This window comes from Elephantulus edwardii, unplaced genomic scaffold, assembly GCF_000299155.1.
Source record: "Elephantulus edwardii isolate Elephantulus edwardi_28Jun2011 unplaced genomic scaffold, EleEdw1.0 scaffold00146, whole genome shotgun sequence".
Taxonomy (NCBI): domain Eukaryota; kingdom Metazoa; phylum Chordata; class Mammalia; order Macroscelidea; family Macroscelididae; genus Elephantulus; species Elephantulus edwardii.
This window is the reverse complement of record NW_006399896.1, coordinates 570,945-598,271: the sequence shown is the minus strand read 5'-3', so window position 1 is coordinate 598,271 and position 27,327 is coordinate 570,945. Positions and strand designations below refer to the sequence as shown.

Sequence of the window (27,327 nt, the reverse complement as noted above, 5' to 3'; positions counted from 1 at the left end):
ATATTACATAATTGGGGAGAGACTGGAGAGCATTATTCTTTGTGAGCTAATTCAGTCTCATGAAGACAAATACTGCATAAGACCATTAATGTGAAAACAGAAGGAAAAAATAATAAAATGTGTATGAACGTGTAAGGGGGCAAAGGAAGGAAGCAGGGGTGCTGAAGGTGAACACGACAGGGGAAATCAAGGGAGTGCAGAGTTTGGTGGATGGAGGGAGGGGGTGAAGGAAATAGGAAAAATCCTATTTTAGTAGGGACCTGAAAAGACGGGGTAGTAGTAGGCATAGATCGATGATGATTAATTTTATAAAATAACCATGTATGGCAATAATTGTATGAAACAATGAAATGAAATTAGTATGAAACAATGTATACCAATTTTGTATGCAAATAAAAACAACAAGAGTTCAACTCTTTGTAGAAATTCTTATTGTGCCGACAAATGCCATTTGAAAGGTTATACAAGAAGGTGAGAACATCAAGTTAAAACCTGACTTTTTCAGATATTTATCTTATAGCTGGAATGTTGTTCTGATGTTACTCTAGTCGTTGAATGGTGGCTCTTAAGAACAACATCTGCCCAATGACAATAGGAAAGTTTACCAGGGCAGCAAACAACAAATGCTGATGAGGTTGTGGAGACACAGGAACTCTTACTCATTGCTGGTAGGAATGTAAAATTGTACAGCCATTATGGAAGTTTATATACATTGTTTCACACTATGCTCATTTTGCAGTCTTTGCAGTTGTAGTTGTTAGGTGCTGCCAAATTGACTACCATTCCTAGTGACCCTATGAACAATCAATCTCATCTTTGTCCTATCCTGCACCATCCTCTGGAGCTCTCATGCTCAAGCCTGTTGTGGTAGTCATTCTGTTCCATCTTCTTGAGGGTCTTCCTCTCTCTAACCTCTGCCTTTCCCAACATGATATCTCCCTCCAAGAACTGGTTCCTCCTGAAAATACAAAATAAGGGAGATGAAGTTTCCCCGTCTTTTTTTTAAGAATCTTGCCTCTGGTAGCACTTTGTTCAAGGCATACATGTTTGTTCTTTTGGTAGTCCCTGTGATATTCAGTGCTCTGCTCTAGCACCTCAACTCAAAGACATAAATTCTTCTGTCATTGTTATGCATTGTCCAACTTTCTGATGCATAGGAACCAATTGAAAGACCATGGCTCAGATCAGGTGCACCATAGTCTTTAAACTGACATCTTTGCTCTTTAAAACTTCAGCTAGGTCCTTGATGGCAGATTTCCCCAATGTAGCACATCTGTCTTCAGTAGAACCTGTTTTATTTACCATTGCAAAAAGAATATTTGCATTGTAGAGTAACTTCTTTCAATTACCAGCTCATAATAATTCCATGTGTGTCAGAATAGATCTGTACTCCACAGGATAATTTTTTTTTTCATAAGTAGATTGTTGTTATGTGCTGTCGAGTTGCTTGCAACTCATAGCGACCCTACGTAAAGAGCCCTAAATGCTGTTCTATCCTGTGCCAACCTCGCCGTCAGCAACACACTTACTCCCACCACTCCAATCACAGAATTGATCCATCTCATCAAGAGTCTTCCTCTCCTGCATGTCCCTCCACTCTCCCAAACACGATGTCCCTCTCCAAGGACCAGTCCCCTTTCTTTAAGGGTACCTTTTAGCAGATCAAGCATATTCTTTTAGTTAGTAATCCAGTATGTTCACTGTGAAACACTTATACCATCTAGTAATTCGTTAAGAGTACAAACACAATTTAAGAATCTTTCTCTGTCTCTCTCTCACACATACACATATGTTGTTTTGAGGTGCTGTCAAGTTAGTTCTGACTCCTGGAACAAACCCCTGTCCAATTCTAATCTATCCTCACACTTTCTGCTATTCTTGAATCCATTGTTATTGTAACTGTTTCAGTCGGCTTTTGAGTTCTTCCTCACTTTCACTGATCCTCTGCTTGGGACTGGCTATTGTATTATGCTCATATTAAGAGATTCTCAGGATTATTCTAGCTGTACTTTCAGGACAGACTTGTTTGTTCTTTTGGCAGTTTAGTGTATATTTGATACTCTTTGCCAACATTACAATTCAGAGGCATCCATTCTACAGTCTTCCTTATTTACTGTCTGATTTTCATATGCTTATAAAGTAGTACCATGACTTGGACCAGGTGTATCTTTGTCTTTAAAGTGAAGTGACATCCTTGATCTTTAATACTTCAAGGAGATCTTTGGCAGTATGTTGTTTGATTTCTTGACTTCTTGTCTTTCAGCTTATTGCATGACTAATTGAGGAATTGTATCTTGAGACTACTAGGCTAAAACTTTCACTTGCATTGGGTGATATTCTTTGCTTTCCCCACACTCCCAAGTTGTTTCCTTCATAAACCCCACTCTTGGTACTACACTTCTGAGTAGAATTTGTGAGTTAGTAATGACCGATATGATTAGTAGAAAAAGATGCAGGAGCGTTAGAGGTGGTGTGTGTAACCTAGCAGCTGTCTGTTTGCCTCTATTGATAATATTGATGGAAACAGATCCCCTTTATGAAGTGGGTAGAGGTTAGATCATCTGCCCTCATATTGCAAACTGCTCCTTTCACAAAAACATATGTTTTGTTTCGTGCAGTTATAGCAGCCCTGGTAGTCAGTTTTGTGTTGTACTGACAAACAAAAGTGTGAGACTCCAGCAGCTCGAATCCATCAGAGGCTTCTTGGAAGAAAAATATAAACAGTGTTCTCCCATAAATATTTAAAGCCTTGTAAATCCAGTGAAGAGGTACTGTAAGTTGGAATTAACTCAGTGACAGTGATTTGAGTTATTTAGTTATTAGTTGTGACTCATAGTACCTCTTGTCATAGTACACAACTTCTGATGGTTGTGACAGAGTAGTACTTCTCCATAGCATTTTCTTGATTATAATCTTTATGGAAGTATATTGCCAGGTCTTTCTCCTGTGAAACCACCAGCCTTTTCATTTGTAGCCAAGTGTTTAACTGTCAACCACCATGTCTCCTTTATGTAAAATAATGGACAATTGTTAATCCATGTCAAGCTAAACTAGATTATTGGAGGATTTTCTTCTTACACAGTCAAATTCTGCTACTTAGAACAAAATTACTGTATTTTTCCTATTGATGAAAACTAAAGTTTGAAATTGGTATTTTTATTTATTTTTTCACTAATTAAATAAGAATGTAGTTTTATGAGTCCCTAAGTGATGCAAACAGTTTGTACTCTCTCAGCTGTTTAACTGAGTTGGTTTGAATTCACCCAGCAGTGTCTTGGAAGAAAAGTCTGGCAACTTATTTCCCTAAGATTACTGCTACTGAAAATCCTATTGAATGCAGTTCTGCTCTGAAACATGTGGGGAATTGACAAGTGATGAGTTTTATATAGAAAAATTATTTGAAAGACACAAGTTATGAGTGTGGTTATGGATATAAAGTCCATTTACATAAAATTAATGAAAAATGAAGTTCTTTTGTACTCCCTGTGAAATGGAAAAGATTTAGAAGCAACAGCTTTGTTCATGGTGGCTTAAAATACTTATTTAAATCTAGCCACTTTAATGTGGATACATGAGAAAGTATTTGGATTAAGAATGTTTAAAGATTATTAATTCAGTAAATATGTAAGGGCTGAGAAATGTTCTTTGGTAAGTATTGGTACATACAAATTATACACATTGTCTGATTTTCAAGAACTTAGTATTTGAGTAGACAAGTTATATGTCATGGTAAATTAGATAATTAGAGGTTAACAAACAATGCAACATATGACCAAACATAATTAAGTTCTGAGTAAGAAACACAGTCAATTACTGTGGTTTAGCAAGGAGGGTGAGAGAAAACATCATGAAGGATTAATCTGGTAATTCGGAACACATTCAGTTATAAGGTGTGGGCGGAGCAAAGCATAAATAAAAATGAGAATGATCTATTTGGAGAGAGATCATTGATCAAGTGGAAAAGATTGGGAATCCTAGACTGAATTGTGCTCATGTGAAACCTATGACCAAGAGGTAGTTACCTGAAGGAAAAAAGGGAACACTGCATGGTTTAAAATCAGAAAAGGTATGAATCAGGGTTTCTCTATACCTATTCAGCCTGTATGCTGAGTAAATAATTTGAGAAACTGAACTATCTAAAACAGAATGTGGCATCAGGATTGGAGGAAGACTCATCAACAGCCTATGACACATCATATGATACAATCTTGCTTGAAGATTAAAAACTACAGCCTTTATGCGGGTTACATTTTAACATTAAGAAAATAAAAAATCTTGGTGGAAATAGTGAAGTTGTCAAGGATTCATTCCATTTTACTTGAATTCACAGTCAACACCCATGGTATACCTAGTAATAGCAATCAAAAAATCAAATGCTGTGTTTTAGGAAGGACCTTTTTAAAGATGCTAAAAAGACTGAAGTATGCCTGTTCCAAGCCATGATATTGTTCCTTGCTCCTTATGCATCTGAAAATTGGACAGTGAATAAAAAATACTGAAGAAAAAAGCCATGCCTTTGAATTATGGTGTTGAAGAGTTCTGAATGTACTGTGGACTGCCAAAAGAAAAATCTGTCTCAGAGAAGATGCTCCAAAGTGTTCCTTAGAGGAAAGGATATGAAACTCTGTCTTACATACTTTGATTATGTTGTCAGAAGTGGCCAGTCCTTGGAAAAAAACATCATTCTGGGAAAAGTCAAAGGTCAGAGGAAGACCCTTAAAAAATTGACACAGTGACTGTGACAGTGGGCTCCAGCAAGGTGGGGATGGGCAAGAATATGGCAGGGTTCCAGCGTATTCTTCATAGGATTCCTATGTGTCATCGTTGACTCATTGGCGACAGACAACAATCTAGGGCCCTTATGTGCTAAGCACTGTCCCCAGTGTTTTGTATATATTAACTCATTTACTTGTCATAATAACTCTAGAGGAGATAGAGTTGTTTACTCCATTTTGCTAAGGGGGCTACTGAGGCAGCAAGTAGTTGTATATGTGCTGTCAAGTCAGAACAAGAAGCTGTAAATCACACTGGAGGAGTTTGGTCATCTTTCTCCCTCAGAGGAAATGGTCAAGTAAAACTACTCTCCTTTGGGTTGACAGTGTAGTTAGCTCTCTACCCACAAGGCCATCAGAGACAGGAAGAGATTAACCAAATTGCCTGAGGTCATATAACTACGAAACTGGCCATCTGGTCAGGGCAACCAGGCACCAATGACCTAATCATCATTCTCTCTTTTATTGTGGCCATTGGTCACATAAGGCATTTCAGTGTTTGAAATGTGTCTAGTCTGAAGTATAAGGTTACAGATTCTGAAGAGGTTGTATGAGGAGAATACAAAATAATAATTTTGTATTGATCACATGTTAAAACATTATCTTGATTATTTTAGGTTACATACAGTATATCACTAAAATTCATTTCACCTGTTTTTTTTTACTGTCTAATAAGGCTAATTTTAAATTGCGTATATGGCAACCTTATCTTTCTCTTGCATGGCACTGTTAAACCTCCTGCATGTTATGCCTAATCATTGTTTTAATGCTTTCCTTGAAAAAGTTTAAAAACTCTCTTGGGGTGTGGGGATATTTGCAGGAGAAACCAATTCTGGCTTTGTGAAAGCATTGAATGTGAATACAATTTTAATCACTTTCTCCTTGATTTTGTTAGATTGTACTTTTCTTTAAGATTATGGAAACAAAGTTGATGAGTGTTGATTTATTTTGTAAGTAAGGGAGAAAACTCATAAAATGACCCTGTGATTTATAAGCAAGGCTTTGACTTGAATGAGTGCTAATTGCCAGTGGCTTTTTAAAGTAATACTTTTAATTGGTTTTCATATAATAATTCCTTTACATTATGTTTCATATACATTGTATTTTATACAATTGTTGATTTATATTGTTTCATACATTCATATATATTCTATTTTACTTTTTTTAATTGGTTTGCTTGCAAAGTTTATATACATTGTGTTTTATACTACTTACCTTGGAAGAGGCTAGAGAGCATTATGTCGAGTGAACTAGCAATCTCCTAAGGACAAATACTGTGTAAGACCATTATTGTAAAAATAGAAGGATAAGTAGTAAAACATGTACAGGAATTCAAGGGGGGAGTAGGGGGAGTGAAGGGGTGAGGATAGATGGGGTGAAAACACAGGGCTGCACAGTTTGGTCAGGGAAGCAAATGGGAAGGATCTGGGCAAAGACTTGGTAATGTGGGCAAGGACTTTTTTATTTGAGACAGTCCTTGATTAACAGCTTAGGAACAGAACAGAAGATTATCAGTTTGTATCCACAATCCTCTCCATAAGACAAAGACATGATTGTCCACTTCCAAAAAGAGTATAGCTTAGGAAACTCTAAGGGGCAGTTCTGTGCTATCTGGTAGAGTTCCTGTGTGTCAGCACTGACTTGGAGGAAATGGGTTTGGCTTTTATTTTTATGTGGTTTGTGGGATGTTGGAATCTTTACACTGGACTTAGATCATCCTGAGAAAGATGGTGGCTCTTCATTCTGGAATATGCTTGTTTAACTGATTTACCTCATATTAATACCAGGGCTTGGGACATTGCTATCAAATTCTTCTAGCCCACAACAGACTTGGATATTTTTATTCTTCTAAGTGCATCCAAGGTGCTTCATGGAGACAAAGAGCCAGTCTTTGGAAAAAGACATTCTGCTTGGAAAGGTAGAGGATCAGAGAAAGAGAGGATGACCCTCATGAAGATGAATTGGCACCGTGACTGTAACAGTGGGCTCAAGCATGTCAGAGATTGTGAGGATGCAGTTTAGAGCAAGGTTCAGTTCTGTTATCCATAGATGACTGTGATCAAAGTTGACAACACCTAATAACAACAACATCTTAAAATAGGCAGTCAAATGGAATTAATTTCAGTTTATCTTTAGGAAAAAGACAATTTTAATTAATTTAGTTTGTCCCTCTGAAAACCCACCAGAGGGTCAAATACAGGCCAGTTGTAACTCAACGGCACACAACAACGCCTTTTTTAAAATTTCTTGTGTGTGTATACTGTCAAATTAGATCTGACCGGTACAGGAGATTGTCCCTCCTCCAGCAGAGCATCTGGTGGATTTGAACTGCTTGCCTCTGGGATTGCAGTACAGCTTCTTGCCACTAGGCCAGCAGAGCTCACCTACAATGATGGCTTTAGTAACAATAGGTTAATTAGTCTTTATTTTTCTATGATTACATCAAATTTATAGACCTGAAGATCTATCTCATTGTAGTAGTCTATATAAACATAAAACTGAACATTGTTTTAAAAATCCTCCAGGGAGGAGGTGGGCAGGGAGGAAAATGTGCAACGATGAATGAATGGAAATCCAAGTTCTCTATAAACTTTCATTAAAATCATAATTAAAAAAAATCCTCCAACGAACTGCATTATAGTTGTCAGACCCAACACAGACCTCTAGCAGGTTTGCAGAGGCAGTTAATTGTACAGGAGATTACCCATCTTTCTCCTGTGGAGCAGCTGGTGGACTCAAACTATATACCTTTGCATTGGCAATGCAGTTTCTTACCATATCGTTCTCAAACAAATGCTAAACACATTGCTTTGGTTATCTCTAAACTTGAGCTATAATCTATTAATAAACATCATTAATGATAATGATTTGAGAACATGGAAAATTTACCAAGACTGTGTGTGAAGAAAAAGCCTTATATAACTATCAGCTTTATTAGATGTTCATCAGCTCATTTCCTTCTTTCCTCTGTAGCCATCTTATTGTTTTATGTTGATGGTGTTTGCCCTTGTTGCATAATTTGAAGCCAAAGGAAAAAAAATCTTGGTAAAATTAACAATTGATAATAGTTGTCAAATAGCAGTCTGTAAGGAAGAATGAAATTATTTCCAACAGAAGTTGGGTTATTTTTGTTATGTACCATTGAGTTGGAACCAACCCTGCAGCAGATTTTCATAGGTGACAAATTGCATAGGAGGAGATTGATTGCCCATCTTTGTTCATGGAGCAGCTGGTGGATTCGAACCATGTGCCCTTTGAATTGGAAGTGTACCTCCTTACCACTAAGCTACCAGAGCTCCTCTAACTAAAGTGAAGAGGCAGCCAATATTAAATCACTGACATATGAATGATATTGAGTAGAAATAAGCACAAAAGTGTTGCTTGTTTCTTTTTCAGTTTATAAGTCTTACCTATTTTTAAATTGACTAGAATACATTTTCTCTTGTTCATTCTACAGATATATCTGGTATCCTACCGAAGGGACAGCTATATTTCACCTTCCCCTGTCCTCTGTTTATATGCTGATTTCCTTTTAAAAAATGTATTCCTCTTACAATGGCAGATATTCCATTGAATTATCTTGCCATTCTTTTAGTAGCAAATGAATATCCTGAACATGAATATTTTACATAAAGTTTTTTTCAAGGTCTTTCTCAGATATTTTGTATTAAGGCATGAAGGACTCTGCAGGAACTCCAAATTTCTTTCTTTTGATTAGTGATATGAATCCTTATGAAATGAGTCTGGTACTGTTTGTATTAATATGGAGGAGAAAAAACATATTTTTAGTAGTTTTATTTTGTACTACTCAGAGGTTATATGATAGACTAAGTTCCCTGAAAATTTATTTCCTTCTGTAATTCTTGCTCCTAGCACACCCAGCACTAGGAGGATGCTGCGTATGTTAATGAATTAATTCATGGGTGACTTTTGGCTGCAATTCTGCCTGGTCTTTTTGCAATTAGGGTGATTTGACAGATACATTATTTTTTTTTTAGATACATAATTGTTACAGTAACTTAAAAAATGGAATCATGATTTTCAGAGTGGTGTACTTAACAACAACAATACTTACTTGGTTACTTTTCATTTTCATTCAAGAGTCAGTACCTTTTCTAGAACTGTGAAATAGAATTGCCTGATTGCTTTCAAGGAGCTCTGGTGGGGAAGTCATTGAACATTCATCTCCTGACCAACAGTTTAAATCCACCAGCAACACCTAGAGAGCAAGACGAGGCAGTCTGCTTTCATAAAGATTTGCTGTCTTAAAAACCCTGTGGAACAGTTCTGTCCAGAGGGTTACTATGAGTTGGAAATACCTTGATGACAGTTGCTTTGGTTTGGATTTGTGGTTGCTTTAGCTCAGTAAAGCAATTGTTTTTAGTACAGTGGAAAAGTTAGTAGGATAGAAGATATCCTAACTAAATTAATTTGCTAGAGAGCAGACTGGTAATTTTGCAAGTTTTAAAGAACTCTGAGTATATCGAGGGAATATTTTTTAAATACTAAGTTTATTATACATAGTAAAATATGGTATGATACAATTTGCTGTGATTTTCTTCTCAACATCAGATATATGAAGGGTTTGATGCTATTATGTTTAGAGAAAAGAGTTTTAGGATATTTTAAGTAGCATTTTTTATCTTTTTTAAAATAGGTAAATCAACGATTTGGGAAGATGATGGTTGGGGAGCATGGGAAGAAACAGAATCTCAAGAACCTGTAAGTCTTTGTAAATGCATGCATGCTTGGTCTTTTAAAATTTTTTTGTGATTTGAGTGAAAGTTTACAAAGCAGATTGGTTTTCATGCAACCATTCATACACATCTTGTTTTATAATATTAAAATAACTTCAATGTAACTTTTCCACTTCCTCCTTTTAATTCACATTTCCATCCTCCATTTAATTCACATTCAGTGCTCCGTACTCCCTGCCGTCTAGGCTTGGTTCTTGGGCACATGCCCCTCTTTTGACCTTATTTGGTTCATTTTTCTAAGGAGTGAGTGCCTCTCTGGTATTCTTGGTCTGTTGCAGGCCTGTTTATTGTTTGGCTGCAGGTTGATCCACTGGTACAAATTTTGTTCCAATTTCAAAAGGTCATTCATTAGGCTGTAATCATGGGCATTATTCATATCAGATAGATGCATTATCAGAAGCTGTAATGGCCCCAGACTCCCTGACTTTCTGGAGTCTTTGGGAAGTACATCAGATAATGTGCTTAGCTGCTGATCAGTGATTGAAAACTTGAGTCTATCTACAGGCATTGCAGAAGAAATTCCTAACTGACGATCGCCAGTTCTGTTTTAATGTGATGGGGTTGTCATTGAGCAGATAGTATCTGCTTTTGTTTTTGTTGTTGTTTTAGACCTCTTCTTACAAAAGATATGTTTTTGTAATGATGCCACATTTCACTGTTAAACCAACATTTTAAAATCAATGTCACAAATATTTTTGTGCCCGTTTCTTGTTGTTAGGTGCCGTTGAGTTGACTAAAACTCATAATGATCCTATGAACAACAGCTCTGAGACTTGGTCTATGCTGTGCCAACCTAATCATCCCTGATATTGTTGAACTCATTGTTATAGTCACTGTATCAGTCCATCTCATTGAGTCTTCCCTTACTTGCTGACCTTTCTAAGCATGATGTTCCTTTCTAAGAACCAGCCCGTCCTATCAACATGCCCTAAATACTTGATACCAAGTTTCACTATCCTTGCCTCCAAAGAACACCCTAGTTATAATTTTTCTAAGACAGATTTGTTTGTTCTTTTGGCAGTCCATGGGATATTCAGAATCAAAAGAATCAGGCATTGATTCTTCTTCCATCAACCTTGTTCATTGTGCCTGCTTTAGTAGTACTTAAATAGACTCTTACTTGTAAGGAACTTAATGAGTTTATGACTAAGTGGGCTAAATGCAGAATATTTGTTTTAGGATACTTTCTTCTTAATAAATTATTATTTTAAATTCTTTTGTTTATTCATTTGACACCTATTTAAATGCCAAATTCTAGGTCTTTTCTTAGATGATAAAGATACAGCAAGAACCAAGATAAAAAAAGTTCTTCTATGTCTATATTTTCTCAGCTGAATGTAGCGTATCTAATATCGGCTGACTTGAATAACAAGTAAATTTATTAGCTCACATAAGAGGAAATCTAGAGATGGTTGGGCACCTGATTTGATTGACTAGATCTCAATAGTGTCATCAAATACTCAAGTTCTTTCCTTCTGTCTTCTCTGCATCTCCAGTCTTGGCTTCATCCTAAGGCTTGTTCTCCCAGATGTAGCCTGGTAGTCAGGAGCATGTGGAACAACATAGTCTTCATTCATATACAGAAAGGAAAAAGACTTGGCTTTCTATAACACCTAGGAGCCTCTAGCAAGCCTTGCCTCCATATTGATATGAAAACAGACACATAGGCCAGTGGAATAGAAGGGATGGGGGAATTGTATACCAATGAAGGAATTTTCTTTTCAAAGAGAGGAGCAAACTGGTGGGGAGGGGTGGGCAGGGAGAAAAGTGCAGCAATGAATGAATGAAAATCCAAAATCTCTGTAAATGTTTATTAAAATTAATAAAAAAGAAAAAAGGAATTAAAAGTTCAGAAATACATAACTGATTTTGCAAGATCCTAAATATACTCATTAGGGAAAGAAGAGGCTTTCAATAAATAGTATAGCGAAAATTGGATTTCACATGGAAATTAATGAAACAGGATACATGTCTCATGGCATGCAGAAAAACAAAATCTATTAAAGACTTAAATGTGAAAACGACTTTCTTAGAAAGTTGAAAAATGCAGGAGCAGGGCTGATGGGTTTGACTTTTAATAATGAGTTATTTAATACAATAAATGGGACCTCATGGCTAAGAAAATATTTTTGGAAACCATATATCTGATAAGAACTAATAATCCAAAAACAAAGCTTGAACCACCTAACAATAAAAAAGACATAGAACCCAATCATAAAATGGACAGAAGACTAAGCAGGTATTTCACTAGAGATAATGGTCAGATAATTTCCAAGCACATGAAAAGATTCTTGATATCATTAACCATCAGAGAGATGTAATTCAAAACGACAACCAGATATCCTTTCATCCCTAGTAAGTTGGTTAGATTTAAAAAAATAACTCAGAAAATGACAAATTTGGTGGATAAGAGGAAATTGGAATCTGTATCCATTCTAATGCAAAATGAGAGATACATGGTGGAAAACAGAGTTCTTCACTGTCATATTGTTGTTGTTGTTGTGTACTGTCAAATTGGGATTGACCCATAGATCACCCTTTGGTGGATTTACAAAGACAATTACACAAGAGGAGGTTGCACATCCTTCTTCATTTAGCTGGTGTTCTTGAGCTACATGACTTCAAAATTGCAGTGCAGCTTCTTGCCACTAGGCCACCAGTTGTTGTTGTTTAATGCCGTCGAGTTGTAGACGACTCATAGTGACCCTATGAACGAGCAGCCTGAGCACTGTTCGTACATAGAGTTTCCGGAGGCAAGCCATTTTGGAAGTGGATGCCGCTCCTGCTTCCAGGCTTGATTTAGTCGGGAAGCTCCAGCCAACACTGTCCACCATGGGTGCCCATTACCATGATTGGTACATCACTGTCACAGGCTTCAGCATCACAGCAACCACGAGTTACCTCTGTACAGCAACGCACAGACCAGTGCTATACCACCTAGAAGAATGTTTGACAGGAAGACAATTTGAACCTGGCCGAGGGCCACAGATGACAATCACCCACCTCCAGCTTGGTTGCACAGCTTCCTTCCACTAGGCCAACATAGCTCTCTCTTGGTCGTCGTCATTGTTATTGTTGTTTAATGCCGTCGAGTCGTAGACGACTTATAGTGACCCTATGAACGAGCAGCCTGAGCACTGTTCGTACATAGAGTTTCCGGAGGCAAGCCATTTTGGAAGTGGATGCCGCTCCTGCTTCCAGGCTTGATTTAGTCGGGAAGCTCCAGCCAACACTGTCCACCATGGGTGCCCATTACCATGATTGGTACATCACTGTCACAGGCTTCAGCATCACAGCAACCACGAGTTACCTCTGTACAGCAAATGGACAGACCAGTGTTATACCACTTGTTGTTATGTACCGTCAAGTCACTTGCTACCTAAAAATACAGAACAGAATTTTATATTCTCTGGAATCTGGTCTTTCTGGAGTTTTAGAGAGTAGATGATAGGTGGAAGGGAGATGCTGAAAGTATTGCCCTGAGGTAATCTTTAAACCGTAAACAAAAAGTATTCTCCCAAATCTGTTTTAAATCCAAACAGTGCTTTCTTGTTGTTCTTGTTGTTGTTGTTAGGTATTGTCAAGTTAAATATGACTCTTAGCGACACTATTAATAAGAAATACAAATCGTGTCCTAGCCTGTGCCATCCTCACAATCTCTCACACACTCAAGCCGATTGCTACAGTCATTGTCAATCTGCTTTCTTGAGGATCTTCCTCTCCTTCACCATCCTTCCATGTTCCCAAGCCTGATGTCCCTTTCTAAGGAATAATCTTTCCTAGTAACATGCCTAAAATATGGGAGAGGAAGCTTTGTTATCTTTGCCTCCAAGGAGCACTCTATCTTTTCCAGATAAAACCCCCTGTTCTTTAGTTAGTCTATGGGATATTCAACACTATTCTCCAAAAATATTTTCCTTGTGTATCATATTCTTTTAAGATCAAGCTATTTGGGACCAAATGGCAACTCAAAAGATTAGTTTAGAAACTTTAGAGGACAGTAAGTTTATTTTAATGGAGGGAGTAATACCCAGAATTTCACAACTAGAAGAATGTAATAAATGTCACTAATTGTACATGTAGAACTTTTAATTTGGAATATGTTTTGTATGTATGAACAATTAAAAGAAATTATTAAAAACAACAACACTTTTCTAGTTGTTGTTATTATGTACCATTGTGTTGGTATCAACCCAGAGCTGATCCTCCAGTGGACTTTTAGAGAGAGTAAATCTCACAAGAGATTGCCCATTTTTCTCCAGTGAAGCAGTTTGTGGATTTGAACCACATCCCTTTATATAGGCAGTGCAACTCCTTACCACTAGGCCACCAAAGCTCCCTCTTTGCCTAGGGAGACTATTTAGTAGGTGAAGAAAAAAAATAGTATTATGACTGCAACAGAACTCATGCTTGTGACACAACATGGAGCCAAATAATAGATCTGTAAGGTGAACAGTAACACTAGGTGGTACTTGTTGTTACGTCTCAAGTTGCCTGCGACTCAAAGCAACCCTGTGTACATTAGCTCTGAAACCTGCCCTATCCTGAGCATATCTCATTGTCTCTGACAGACTTAATCCCATTTCTGTAGTCACTGAGTCAGTCGATCTCATCCGGGGTCTTCCTCTCCTGCACTGTCCCTCCACCCTTCCAAGCATGATGTCCTTCTCCAAGGACTGGTCCCTCCTGACCATATGCCCAAAGTATGTGAGATGGAACCTCAAAATCCTTGTCTCTAGGGAGAAGCCCGGTTTCACTTTCTCCAGGAGAAACCTGTTTGTTCTCCTGACAGTTGGCAGTGTGTTCAACACTCTTCTCCAGCACCACAACTCAAAGGCATTGATCCTTCTTCTGTCATCTTTAGTTATTGTTCAGCTCTCTGATGAATAGTAATTAATTGTGAAGACCATGGCGTGGGTCAGGCACACCTTAGTCTCCAGACTGACATCATTGCTCTTCAGTACTCTAGAGAGGTCCCTGACAGCAGCCTTATCTGGTGCTTATAGAATCAAATATAAAATCACACACACAAAAAGAAAGAATTCAATCTTTTGAACTATGATAGCTTTATAGTATTTTTCATAGATGGTTTTTATCAAGTGAAAAGAAGTTTCTTTTTACTTTAAGTATAATAATGCTGTGACCAGGAACTAACATAAGACCTCAGCTTTGACATAGAGCTTCAGCCAGAACTTTCCTTATACCATTATGAGGTTTCTGCTAAGAAAATATTTTAAATGCTATTAGAAATTTTGCTCCACTGAGTGAAAGACTTCTCGTATTCCTGTTACTGTCTGTTATGAACAATTCTAGAGGTGTAACAAGAATCAGAATAAATTTTGCTGTTTTAGCAGTTATATGCAGACAATGGAACAGAGACTCCTACCTAATCAGACTGTAAAGAAGGCCAAAGAATTTTTCTATTCATGATAGGAACAGACAACAAGCTCCAAACCTCCCTAGCCTTGGAGTCTCAATTAGAAAACACAAACTGGCTGCTTTTGAGTTAGTTCCAGCTCAGAGTAACCCTCAAGTTTCTGAGGCTTTAAATCTTGATGGGAGGTGGTTGGTGTGGTTATATACTATTGAGTCAGAACCAACCCATAGCAGGTTCTTAGAGGCACTAAACTGCATGATCTTTTCAATCACCTTCTACACATCTGAGAGCTGAACAGTGAATAAGGACGACAGAAGAAGAATTGACACCTTTGAGATGTAATGTTGGAGATGAGTACTGAAGATCCCATGGTCTGTGAAATGAACAAGCAGACATGTTTGGGAGAAGTGCAGTCATAGTACTCCTTGGAGGCAAAGATCGTGAAGCTTTGTCTTTCATATTTTAGACATGTTGCTAGGAGACTATCTTTGGAAAGGCACATCATGTTTAGAAAGATCAAAGGTCAGTAAAAGAGAAGAAAATCCCTATTTAGATGGGTTGAAACAGTGACTGCAATGGGCTCTAGTGTGTCAAAGATGACGCAGATGGCACAGGATAGGGCAAGGTTCAGGTCTGTTGTTCATAGGGTCACTATGAGTCGTACTTGACTCTATGTCACCTAACAACAAATTGTGTTGAAGGAGATTACCCATCTTTCACCTGAGGAGCAACTTGTGGATTGAAACCTGAAAAAAATCACAAGTGTTGGGTTAGCAGCTCAGTTTGCTAGGGACTGTGCCACCACAGCTCCAAAGAATCTCACTAGTAGCTGTTAATCATCAAAAAGATGTTATAAGGATTAGAAAAGTAGGATGTCTTTAAAGTCAATCTATGGTTTCATCTGGGACTTTACCTAAATTACAGTGTTTTCCATCAGTTGACATTGGGGTAAAATTAATTTGATGAGAAGAAAGTAAAAGACTTTTTATCTTTTTTTAAAAAGTAAATGTTTTTATTGGTTTTCATACAATAATTCATTCACATTGTTTTTTTTAAATTTTCTACTGGTTTATTTACAAAATTCAAATACATTGTTTTTAAGAACAAATTCTATTTCGCTCACCCTGCCCCCATCAAATTGTACAACCCCGTGACTAACTCCCCCTCCCCCTGCGCATCCTCATCCCTCTGCTTTCACTCTCTCCCACCCTTCCTGGATCATTATACTCATTCTACAGTAATGGTTTTATACAATATTCATCCTTGTGGGACTGAGTTGGTTTACTCAGCATAATGCTCTCAAGTCCCTCTTAAGTTTGGAAATAATTTCCAAAATCATTGCTCCTGCATGCTGCATGGTATTCAAAAGGGTGAAAAGAAAACCTACAGACTGGGAACAAACATTTGGTAATACCGTCTCAGAAAAGAGTCTTTATAACAAAAGTTTATAGAATACTCTTGGGCCTCTACAAGAAAAAGACTAATAACTGAATTACAAAATGGGTGAAAGACATGGAAAGAATTTTCACAGAGGAAGATAGTTGAATGGGCAGGCACATGAAGAAATGCTTCCATATCACTGGCAATAAGAGAGATGCAAATCAAAACCACAGTAAGGCACTGTCTCACTCCAGTAACAGTGGCATCGTTTAACAAGGAAGCAAGTAATAAATGTAGGAGAGGATGTGGCAAGAAAGGAACTCATATATTGCTGGTAGGATTGAAAAATGGTACAACCATTCTGGAAGGTAGTTCTGTGCTTCCTCAAAAAAAGCTGAACATAGAAATTCCATATGACCCAGCTATTCTACTACTTGGAATATACCCTGAGAAAATGAGAACTGAGGCACAAATTGAGATTTGTACACCAATGTTCACAACACAATTATTCACCATTTCAAGAACATGAAAACAGCCAAAATGTACATTTACATTGTTTTATTCACATACATTATATTTTATATCATTAATTACTGTTGATCTTTGTTATTACATCATGTTTTCAAGTTCCCCTTGACTCTTACGTATTCCTTCATGCTCACAACCTCAGTCACCCACTAAACTTTGCTGTCCCAGTGATTTCCACCCTTCTCTTTTCTGCCTCCTTTCGCCTTTGCCTTTTGGACATTTACACACATCTTATTAGTTATCCTTCTATTTTTATAATAATGGTCTTATGCGGTATTTGGCCTTATAAGATTGAGTTGTTTCCTCAGCATAATGTTCTCTAGATTCTATTCTGTTATATAGTATTTTACAAAATTATTATTCTTTAGTGCTGCATAGTAATCCATTGTGTGAACAATACCACAGTTTCTCGATTTGTTCATTTGTTGATGAGCAGTTGGGCTGTTTCCATATTCTTGCTATTGTGAATAATGCTACTATTAATATAGGTGTACATATCTCTGTACATGTCTCAGTACTAATTTCGTTGGGGTATATTCCTAGGAGTGCAGTAGTTGGATCATATGGGATTTCAGTGTTCACTTTCTTGAGGAAATACCAAACTGCCTCCCAGAATGGTTGTACTGTTTTACAATCCCACCGGTAGTGTATGAGAGTTGCAATCTTTCCATGTCCTCTCCAACATTTATTGCTTGTTGTCCTGTTAAACTTTGTCATTGCTACTGGAGTGAGATGGTATCTCATTGTGATTTTCATTAGCATCTTTTTGCCAGTGATTTTGAGCATTTCTTCATGTGTCTGTTGGATATCCACATATGTTCTTTTGTGAAAAGTCTTTTCATGTCTTTTGCCCATTTTGTGATTGGGTTATCAGTCTTTTTCTTGTGTAGGCCCTGTAAGATTCTGTAAATTTTTGTTGTAAGACCCTTGTTTAAGATGGTATTGCCAAATGTTTTTTCCAGCCAATAGATTTTCTTTTCACCCTATTGGGGAAAAGTTTTTTATGCACACAGGGACTTAATTTTCAGGAGGTCCCATTTGTCAGTTTTTGTCTTCTAGTGCTTGTACATTTCTAGCTAAACAAGAAAAAAAGTTATTTTTAAAAAAGAAAGAAGAAAGTTGAAAAGAAGACTGAACATTGCAAAGTCGTGGAGACAAGCACATTTGATTGTCTGAATCCCACAGCCACCCCCAACCACACTGATAGTTCAGGTTGACAGTTGGTTCTGGCACAACACCAGGGGTTCTGTGAGGTGTATTGTAGCAAAAGTTCCAGAATGACCAGACAGTGTCATAGATGTGCTCCACCTTTCTGCACATAAAGGTTTTGGACTGGCCGTTTGGTGACTGCCCTTGGTGATTATGACCATGCTGTCTGACAACCCAAGAATACACCTCATGAATTTTAGTGAAAGATGGGCCTCTGTCTTCCTGTTTTCAGCCTTCTGGTGGGTCCCTTAATTCTGGTCATAACTGGTACGGTCTGTCCCAAGTCAAATTGATGAGATTTGAAAAGCACCTTGCAGAAGAGAGTTGGCAGAGAGGAAGATGAGCCTGGAGTCCCTGGAAGAGGTTCAGAAAGTCCTCAGAGCCCTGGGAGGGTTGGCTGAGCAGAGTGTGGCCCTGACCCACCCCCTGAAGGCCCTTCCATAGGGATAGACTGTTCCCTCCCTTCCATTTGGTTTCCTGAGCTGCAGTGCTATTATCACCCTCCAACCTGACCACCATGGAGGGTGAATGAGGCCAGTGGACACAAAGAAGCCCCAGTGACTGAAACCCTCCACCTTCACTCCTGGCCGCAAGGCTCCTCTATAGTCAACAAATGACTCAGGAGTGTGTACCTTTTTCTCCTCAGCGAGGGAGCACCTTGTCAGTAGCTGCACTATAGCCACATGGAATCAATCCCCTGTATTTCTAAAATAACAGTTATCTGTTAACTAAAAATTTATATTGGGGGGCGGGGGAAGACTTTTTGTAACAGTTGCCCTAGGTAGGTGTTGTGTTTTGCTCTGTAGGAATACTTCAGTGGTGTAACAAATGAATGACAAAAGAGCTCAGCACCAGCATACAAGGCTTTCCTATCATGGGAAGTTGACCTGAAGGCCGCCTGGCTGCTCCTGCACTTAGCAGAAAACTGTACAAAAGTCAGGGTGCTTTTTATCTCCACAAGTCTGGGTTCTTTGAGAGTAGGTAGTTTTTTTGTTTTTATTTTTTGTTGATTGGTTTGTTTTTGTTTTGTTTTTTATGATGAACAAAGTAAGGATTGCTTAGAGAACCAGGAATCTGGATGAGTGAGGCTTTTTTTAAAGAAAGGGGAAGAAATCTCTTTTAGGTTTTCTGTTTCTGAGATACTCACTATCACAAAAGCTTCGTGAATGAAGAAAATATATCCTAATATCCACTATCAGTAATGGTCAACTGCATTCAAATATGGAACTGGTTGTTTTAGGGACTTGGCTCTTGTGGTGTGATGTGTAATGTGTCAGACTGCTAACCAGAATTAATCACTGCTACTCCTGAAAGGAAAGAAGCATAGTCTCTTCTGTAAAGATCTACAGCCTCCAAAAACAAATAGGCAAAGAGTTTTGTTTTCTGTGTTAAAAGAGGCAAAAATTTTTGGCTTACAGGTTTTTCCATGTCACACGTCGTGCTAATATTGACAGATGAAAAGAGTAGCATTTAAGAATTCATCTACTGGCCATAAGTATATTTAATGAGAGACTGAAAAGTAAACAAAACAGCCTTTCAAGATTAATTGGAATAGAAGAGAATGCAGAAGATCCTCCTCTGTACAAACTTAATTTTAAGTGGCTGATATCATAATAGAACAGTAGTTGGCCGGAAAATTGGGGTGGGAGGAAAGCACTTTTTGATTGACGTTCTTGTAAAATATATTAAATGAATTTGCTGTGGTTTTGGCAGGATTTTTAAAGGCTTTTGGTTTGGATTATAATGTTTTTCTGTGAAAAAGACGTGATTAGAGGGGGGTATTTTCCCTAGTCTCATGCCATAATGAGAACTGAGACAATCTGAGAAGAAACTTGACAATGCTTAACCTGAATCTTAATAGACAAGACAGGTTTCTGGTATATCATGATCAGAGGAGTTAAAAGTTTGGAGCTGAGGACTTGCTGGACAGTGGTGGAGGTACAGCAGGTCTTGAGTAATACACTCTGTCAGCATGGAAAATTTTCATTCAAGAGTGACTGAAATATGCTCCATTTGTATAGAAAATAATATAGTAGATTTTAAAAGATGAGTCACAAGTTAGCAGATTCAAAGAGGATGAAAGAATGCTGGTCATATAGTGATTCCACAAAAATATTTGTTTACAAGCTAAGAAATGCAATGTAGCATGACTTGATTAAGGATTGTTAGAACATTTGGAAGTCTTGTGCCTTATTTCATTGTCATTGGACTCTACTGCCATCTTTCTTGTAAGAGATGAGACAAAAACATGAAATTGGCCTATAGGCAGAAGTTGTTCACTTGTATTATACTAAAGACATGTCCTTATAAACAAAACAAAACAGCACAACCTTCCCCCACCCGTCCAATTCAGTATTATCTAGTCAATTCTTAGTAATAGTGACCCCCTGGATTTCTGAGGCTGTAAATCTTTTTTTTTTCCACTAGTTTATTTACAAAATTCAAATACAAATTTGAACAAATTCTTTTAATTTCTCTCACCCCTCCCACCCATCAAATTGTACAATCCAGTGATTAATTCCCCTTTCCCCCTGCACATCTACATCCCTCTACTTCCAGCATTTCCAACCCCTCCTGGTCCTTCTACTCATTCTACAGTAACGGTCTTATAAAATATTTATCCTTATGGGACTGAGGTAGTTCACTCAGCATAATGCTCTCCAGTCCCTCCCAAGTTAGGTAATAATTTTCAAAGTTATTGCTCCTGCTGCTACATAGTATTCCATTGGGTGAATGTACCATAATTTCTCAATATGTTAAATTGTGCTTGGACATTTGGGCTGTTTCCATGTTCTTGTGATGGTGAATAATGTTGCTATGAACATTAGTGTACAAATACCAGTTTATGCCTCAGTTCTTATATTCTCAAGATATATTCTAAGTAATGGAATAGCTGGGTCATATGGAATTTCTATGTTCAGCTTTTTGAGGAAGCGCCAAACTGCCTTCCAGAATGGTTGCACCCTATTACAATCCCACCAACAATGTATAAGAGTTCCTTTCTTGCCAGATCCTCTCCAACATCTATTATTTGCTGCCCTGTTACACTTTGCCACTCTTACTGGAGAGAGGTGGTACCTCATTGTGGTTTTGATTTGCATCTCTCTTATTGCCAGTGATTTGGAGCATTTCTTCATGTGTCTGTTTGCCATTCGAATATCTTCCTTTGAAAATTCTTTCCATGTCTTCTGCCCATTTTGTAATTGGGTTATCATTCTTTTTCTTGTGGAGGCCCAGGAGTATTCTGTAAACTTTTATAAGACTCTTGTTTGAGATGGAATTACCAAATGTTTTTTCCCAGTCTGTAAGTTTTCTTTTCACCCTATTGGAAAAAGTTTTTGATGTGCATAGAGATAAAATTTTTAGAAGGTCCCATGCATCAATTTTATCCTCTTTAGATTGTACATTTCAGATTGTATTTGGCAGTCTCTTTATACCTTCAACTAACACATATAAGCTTGATCCACTTTGTCTCTTAAGAATGTTACTGTTTGGGGCTTTACTCCCAGGTTTCTGATCCACCTTGAGTTGATTTTTGTGTATGGTGTGAGATGTGGATCCTGTTTCAGCTTTCTGCAGGTGGAAGTTTAGTTTTCATTTGTTGAAGAGGTTTTCATTTCCCCATTTGATATCTTTGATTTCCTTGTCATATATCAGTTGGCCATAGATACCTGTGTCTATTTCTGGGTTCTCAATTCTGTTCCATTGGTCTATGTGTCTGTCATTGAACCAGTACCATGCTGTTTTGGTTATCACTGCTGTGTAGTAGATTTTGAGGTCAGGGAGTGCTATGCCTCCAACCTCATTTTTGTTTCTCAGAACTGTTTTGCTTATTTTCCTGTCTCTCCAAATAAATTTGATAATTTCCCTTTCAATCTCCTTGAAAAATGAATTTGGTATCTGGATTGGGATTGCATTGAACATGTAAATTTCCTTTAGTAGAATTGTCATTTTCACTATATTGAGTCTTCCTATTCATGAACAGGGCACATTTTTCCATTTCTTTAGGTCTTTTATTGTGTCTTTCAGAAATGCTCTGTAGGAATTTTTGTATAGATCTCTTGTATCTCCAATTATTTTCATTCCCAAGTATCTCAATTTGTGGTTGGCTATTGTAAATGGTATTGCTTTCTTTATTTCTGTTTCTGAGTTCTCTTTGTCACTGTAGAAGAATCTTATTGATTTTTGGATATTGATCTTATATCCTGCCACTCTACTAAACTGGCCTATTAACTCTTAACAGGTTTTTTGTTGAGTCATTGGTTTTTCTGTCTACACTATCATATCATCTGCATACAGTGACAGTTTAACTTTTGCCATTCTGGATGCCTTTTATTTCCTTCTCTTGTTGTATTTCCCAAGCCAGCACTTCCAATACAATATTGAAAAGAAGTGGGGATGGTGGGCATCCTTGTCTGGTCCCTGTTTGCAAGGAAAATGTTTGTAGTCTTTCTCCATTGAGAATCATGTTGGCTCTTGGTTTTGCATATATACTTTTCACTATGTTGAGGAAATTCCCTTCTGTTCTACTTTTGCTGAGTGCCTTTATCAGGAAGGTTGTTGGATTTTGTCAAATGAGGCTGTAAATCTTAATGACAGGAGATTGCCTTTGTTTACCCTTAGATTCAAGCCATTGAAGACTCAAGACTTTTAGTTAGCAACATCATCAAACCTCTATAAACATAGAGGCATGATGTTTGTTGTTGTTAGGTGCCATTGAGTCAACTATGACTTGTAGTGATCCTGTGAATAGGAGATTGAAATCTCTGCCTATCCTTAAAAACTCTGCCATGTGTCTTTCTCTATTTCTTGGACCCTCTATTTTCCAAGATGGGCACCTCCTGACAATATGCCCTAAGCATGTGAGATAACATTTCATCATCCTTACCTTTAAGGAACACCCTGATTAAACTCCATCTAAGACAGATTTCGTTCTTTTGGTAGTCCATGGTATATTTAATGTTCTTTATTAGCACCACAATTTAAAGGATTTTTTGATGTTCATTGTTCAGCTTTCTCATTCTTATAAAGCAATGGAAAATACCATGGCTTGAGTCAGGCACACTTTGGTCTCTAAACAGACATCCTTCCTCTTTGGTATTTTAAAGAGGATATGCTTAAGATTATTCTTATTTCAAAGATAAGATGACTCTGCTTGTCTGTTCTCATCAAGACTCCTAAGTTTTGACTGGTAGAAACACTTACTTTGCCAGTAGTCTTCTGTCAACATTAAAACAACCTGTGTTAGTCTAATGACGCTCAACTGGACATAATATGGCCTCCCCCTTGGAGGAAGACTATTTTGGTTGTCACATCTGGGAATGGGAGAAAGGCTGCTGCTATCAGGTGGATATTGGTCAAAGATACTGCTAAGCATGTTAAATATATAAAAGACAACCCTCTACTAAAAAAAAAAAACAACAACAACAACCAAAAAACCACAACAAACTATATGCCCATGTTGTTATTGTTGTTGTTATGTGCCATCGAGTTGCTTGCAACTCATAGTGACCCTATGTACAACAGCCCTAAACCCTGCTCTGTCCTGTGCCAACCTCACTGTCTCCAACAACACCCACTCCAGTTTCCCCAGTCACTGAATCAATCCACACTGTTGGATTACCTTTCTTTGGAATGGGAACAAATAAAGATCTCTTCCAGTTTGTTGGCCAGGTGGTTGTCCTCCAGATTTCTTAGCACATTGTGGTGAACACGTCTAGGGCAGCATCTGTTTGTTGAAATAATCAATTGGTATACTGTCAATTCCTAGGGCCATGTTTTTTGCCAATTTTTTCAGAGCAGCTTGAACTTCCTCCTTCATGACCACAGGCTCTTGCTCATATGATGTTTCATGAAATTCTTTGTCTGCCAGTTCTTTTTGGAGAGGTGCCATGCATCTCCTTATTTCCTAACTGCTGGTACCAAGGATGTTAATTGTGGATCCACACAAGATGAAACTGTTTCAGTTTCAGTTTCCTCTCTATCCATTATGATGTGGCCTATTGGTCCAGTGGTAAGAATCTTTGTTTTCTTGACATCGAGATGCAGTTCATAGGCTGCTGCAACAAGTGCTTCAAGTCCTCCTCACTTTCAGCAAGCAAGGCTGTGCCATCTGCTTAAAGCAGGTTTCTGATGAGTCTCCCTAAAATCCTGATGCCACACTCCTCTTCATAGAGTCTAGCTTCTTAAATAATTTTCTCAGTATACAAATTAAATAGGTATGGAGAGAGAATACAATCCTGATGCACTATGCAGTATTCCCCTGCACTGTTTGCACAACAGCCTGCTGGTCCAGATATAGGTTCTGCATGAGCAAAATTAAGTGCTCTGGGACTCCTGTTCTTCTCAATGTCAGCCACAACTTGTTATGATTTAAACAGTCAAATGCCTTTTCATCGTCAGTAAAGTACAAGTGTCACATTCTTCTGGTATTCCCTAATTGCAGCCAAGATTCATCTGACCTCAAAAGTGATATCCCTGGTGCCACAGCCTTTTTCTAAATCCTGCTTGAACTTATGGCTGTTTCCTATCTATGTACTGTTCTAGCCATTTTTCATGATGTTCAGCAGGTATTTCACTTACAAATGATATTAATGACATCGTTCAATAGTTTCCACATTCAGTTGGATCACCTTTCATGGGAATTGTAACTAATAAGGACCTCTTCTAATCTATTGGCCAGACGACTCTCCCCCACATTTTCTGACATAGACTGGTGAGCACTTCCAAGACTGCATCTTTTAGTTGAAACAAGTCAATTGATATGCCATCGATTCCTGGGGCCTTATTTTTACCAACACACTTAATACAGCTTCCACTTCCTCCTTCATTACCATTGGCTCCTGTTCATGTAATATTTCCTAAATTTTTCAGTGTCACTCAATTCTTTCTGGTACAGTGACTCTGTATTCCCTCCATCATCATCATCTTTTTATAAAAAAAAATTTCTTTATTGATATTTTAATGAAAGTTTACAGAAAACTTCGATTTCTATTAATTCATTACTGCACATTTTCCTTCTTACCACCCCTAGCCCCCAGTTTGATTTTCTCTTTAAAAAGATTCTTTCATTGTTGCACAGCTACCTACCCCCACCCCCGCCCGGTCTACTTTGCTATGTACCTCTTACTCTGGACTGTTGTCATGTATATAATACCTTATCAGATATTTCTTTTAGACAATTCTTTCTCTCATCAATTTAAATGCAGTGTTCATTCCTCCAACTTCTTTTGAATCTTTCTGAGTCATTCAATATATTGCATTTTCAATATTGTGACTTAAGGCTTAAATTTGGTTTTACAATTCTCTCAACTTAAGAAATGCAGAGCAAGTTCTTACCTTTTTATTCTCCAATTCTAGCTCTCTTCACATTCCATTATAATACTTTGTGTTGTCCTCCCAAGCTGCCCTTTGAAATCTTCTGTTCAGCTCTTTTACTTCAACATGTTTCTGTTTTGCATTTTCGATGCTCCATTATAATATTTAGTATATCTTCTGACATCCGTTTGAATTTTTTTCTTTCTCCTCTCTTTTTGTAATAATGTTTTGCTTTCTTCATGGGTGATAAAAAGAAGTAGATGGCCTATCCTGCTTCCTAGTCTGTCTTAATCAGGGAGCTCCACCAAAACCTGTCTACCATGGGTAACCCTTATGGCATTTGACACACCAGTGGCACAGCTTTCAGTATTATAAATAGCCCCAAGTTATCTCAGTACAGCAAACTGACAGACAAGTGCTGTACCACCTAAGACAATGTTCTCCCCAAACATAATTAATACCAGGTTAGAGGGCCCCAGGCCCAAGGGCCCAACTAACTTTTAAATACAAATACTTCTATAGTGTAAAGTAAAATTACTTGATGAGTTTGTGGTTTGTTAGCCACTGAGTTTGATTGTACGTTTATGCCTTAACTATTTGGTTTCCTAAAACATCCTAGTTATGTCTGTATAGCATTTTTTTTATGTAACCCTAACTCCACTCCTTCCTGTTAGGTGTCATCTTGTCAGCTACAGTCAGATACAACTCAGTACATTAGTCTGTGCCATCCTCATAATCACTACTATTTTTCTGAATTTCTGTTCATTGTGGAGTTTAGTATAGGAGACATTTCCACAGGGAAGAAATCTCTGACATTTTACTCCCTATTCTCAGTGTAGAATTGCTGTCCCTCTGTTCCTATGACCAAGTAACATGTATTTGTTCCACACATCTGTCTTTCCCAGAGGTTTTTGCAGCATTTTGTGTGTGTGTGTGTGTGTGTGTGTTATTCCTCCTTTTCTCTATCATAATAGTGTTGGCACCCAGAAAGTATACAACCCTTTTAGTATATTGCTATTTTTTAAGTTTATGAAGAAACAAGTTTATGGAGAAAACAACAGACTTTTAACCTGCTTACAGTTTTAAACTTTTTGTTTGGGTTTGGGAATTGTCATTGAGAGGATTTATATCTTACTGAATCTGACACATTGACTACTGAGTGCTAGTCACAAAGGATAGTTACTTGATTATTAATTTAGACCAGTTTTGCAGTTGCATTCATGTAAAACTGTTCTCTCAAGTCATTGTGGGTTAAGAGTCAAATCTGCAGTAAGACCACAACCTGGGCATAATTTTCCCCTGGTTTGTCTTTCTCTCCAGACCAAGAAATTCTGCTCTGGAGCTCCCTTAATAATAAGCTGCTTTAAGATTTTTTTTTAAAAAAGACTACTGCTTCATTGTTTTTTAGAACAAGTTAACATTGTCTGAAACACTAAGAATTATGCTTTAGAATTCGAATTTTACATAGTGCATCAAATCATAATAAAATTAAATGACACACTCTAAGTGCATGGTAGCATTTTCTAACCCCTTTGTATAATACAGAACTCTTAACTATAACTGTCCAACTTTATTGTGGCAAACTTGGAGTTTATGCTTGCAGACCCACAGTTACAAAGGAAAATTAAGAGGTATAGAAGGCTTAAAAACCAAAATCTAAAAAACAAGAGGTTTTCCGCCCCCCCCCCCCCCATTGACAATAAAGAAACAATGTGATTATTTTATCTGATTTCCTGTTAGTAAAAATGTGCATTTGAGATGACTGTGCCGAGTTAGGGCTGTCAACAATTATTGTGATAGAGTTCTTCTGAACTTACTTCTAAGGAAAAGGCATTTATTTCTTCTCCTTTCATCTGGGTTAATACTTAAAGTAAAATCTTGTTGAAGATAATTTAAAAGTCATTTGAGCAATATCCTTGATACCAAAGCCAGGAAAGGACACCACCAAAATAGAAAACTATAGGCCAGTATCTCTTATGAACATAGA

At 37.6% G+C, this 27,327-nt stretch overlaps 1 protein-coding gene across 1 annotated transcript in view; it reads left to right on the top strand.

Moving 5' to 3' along the window:
• RAB3GAP2 (RAB3 GTPase activating protein subunit 2 (non-catalytic)) overlaps nt 1–27,327 on the top strand; it is a 148,647-nt gene that overhangs the window by 36,060 nt on the left and 85,260 nt on the right. The window contains exon 2 of the mRNA XM_006894593.1: nt 9,430–9,494. Within this exon, the coding sequence (XP_006894655.1) occupies nt 9,430–9,494 (65 nt within the window). The remainder of the gene's footprint in view (nt 1–9,429; nt 9,495–27,327) is intronic.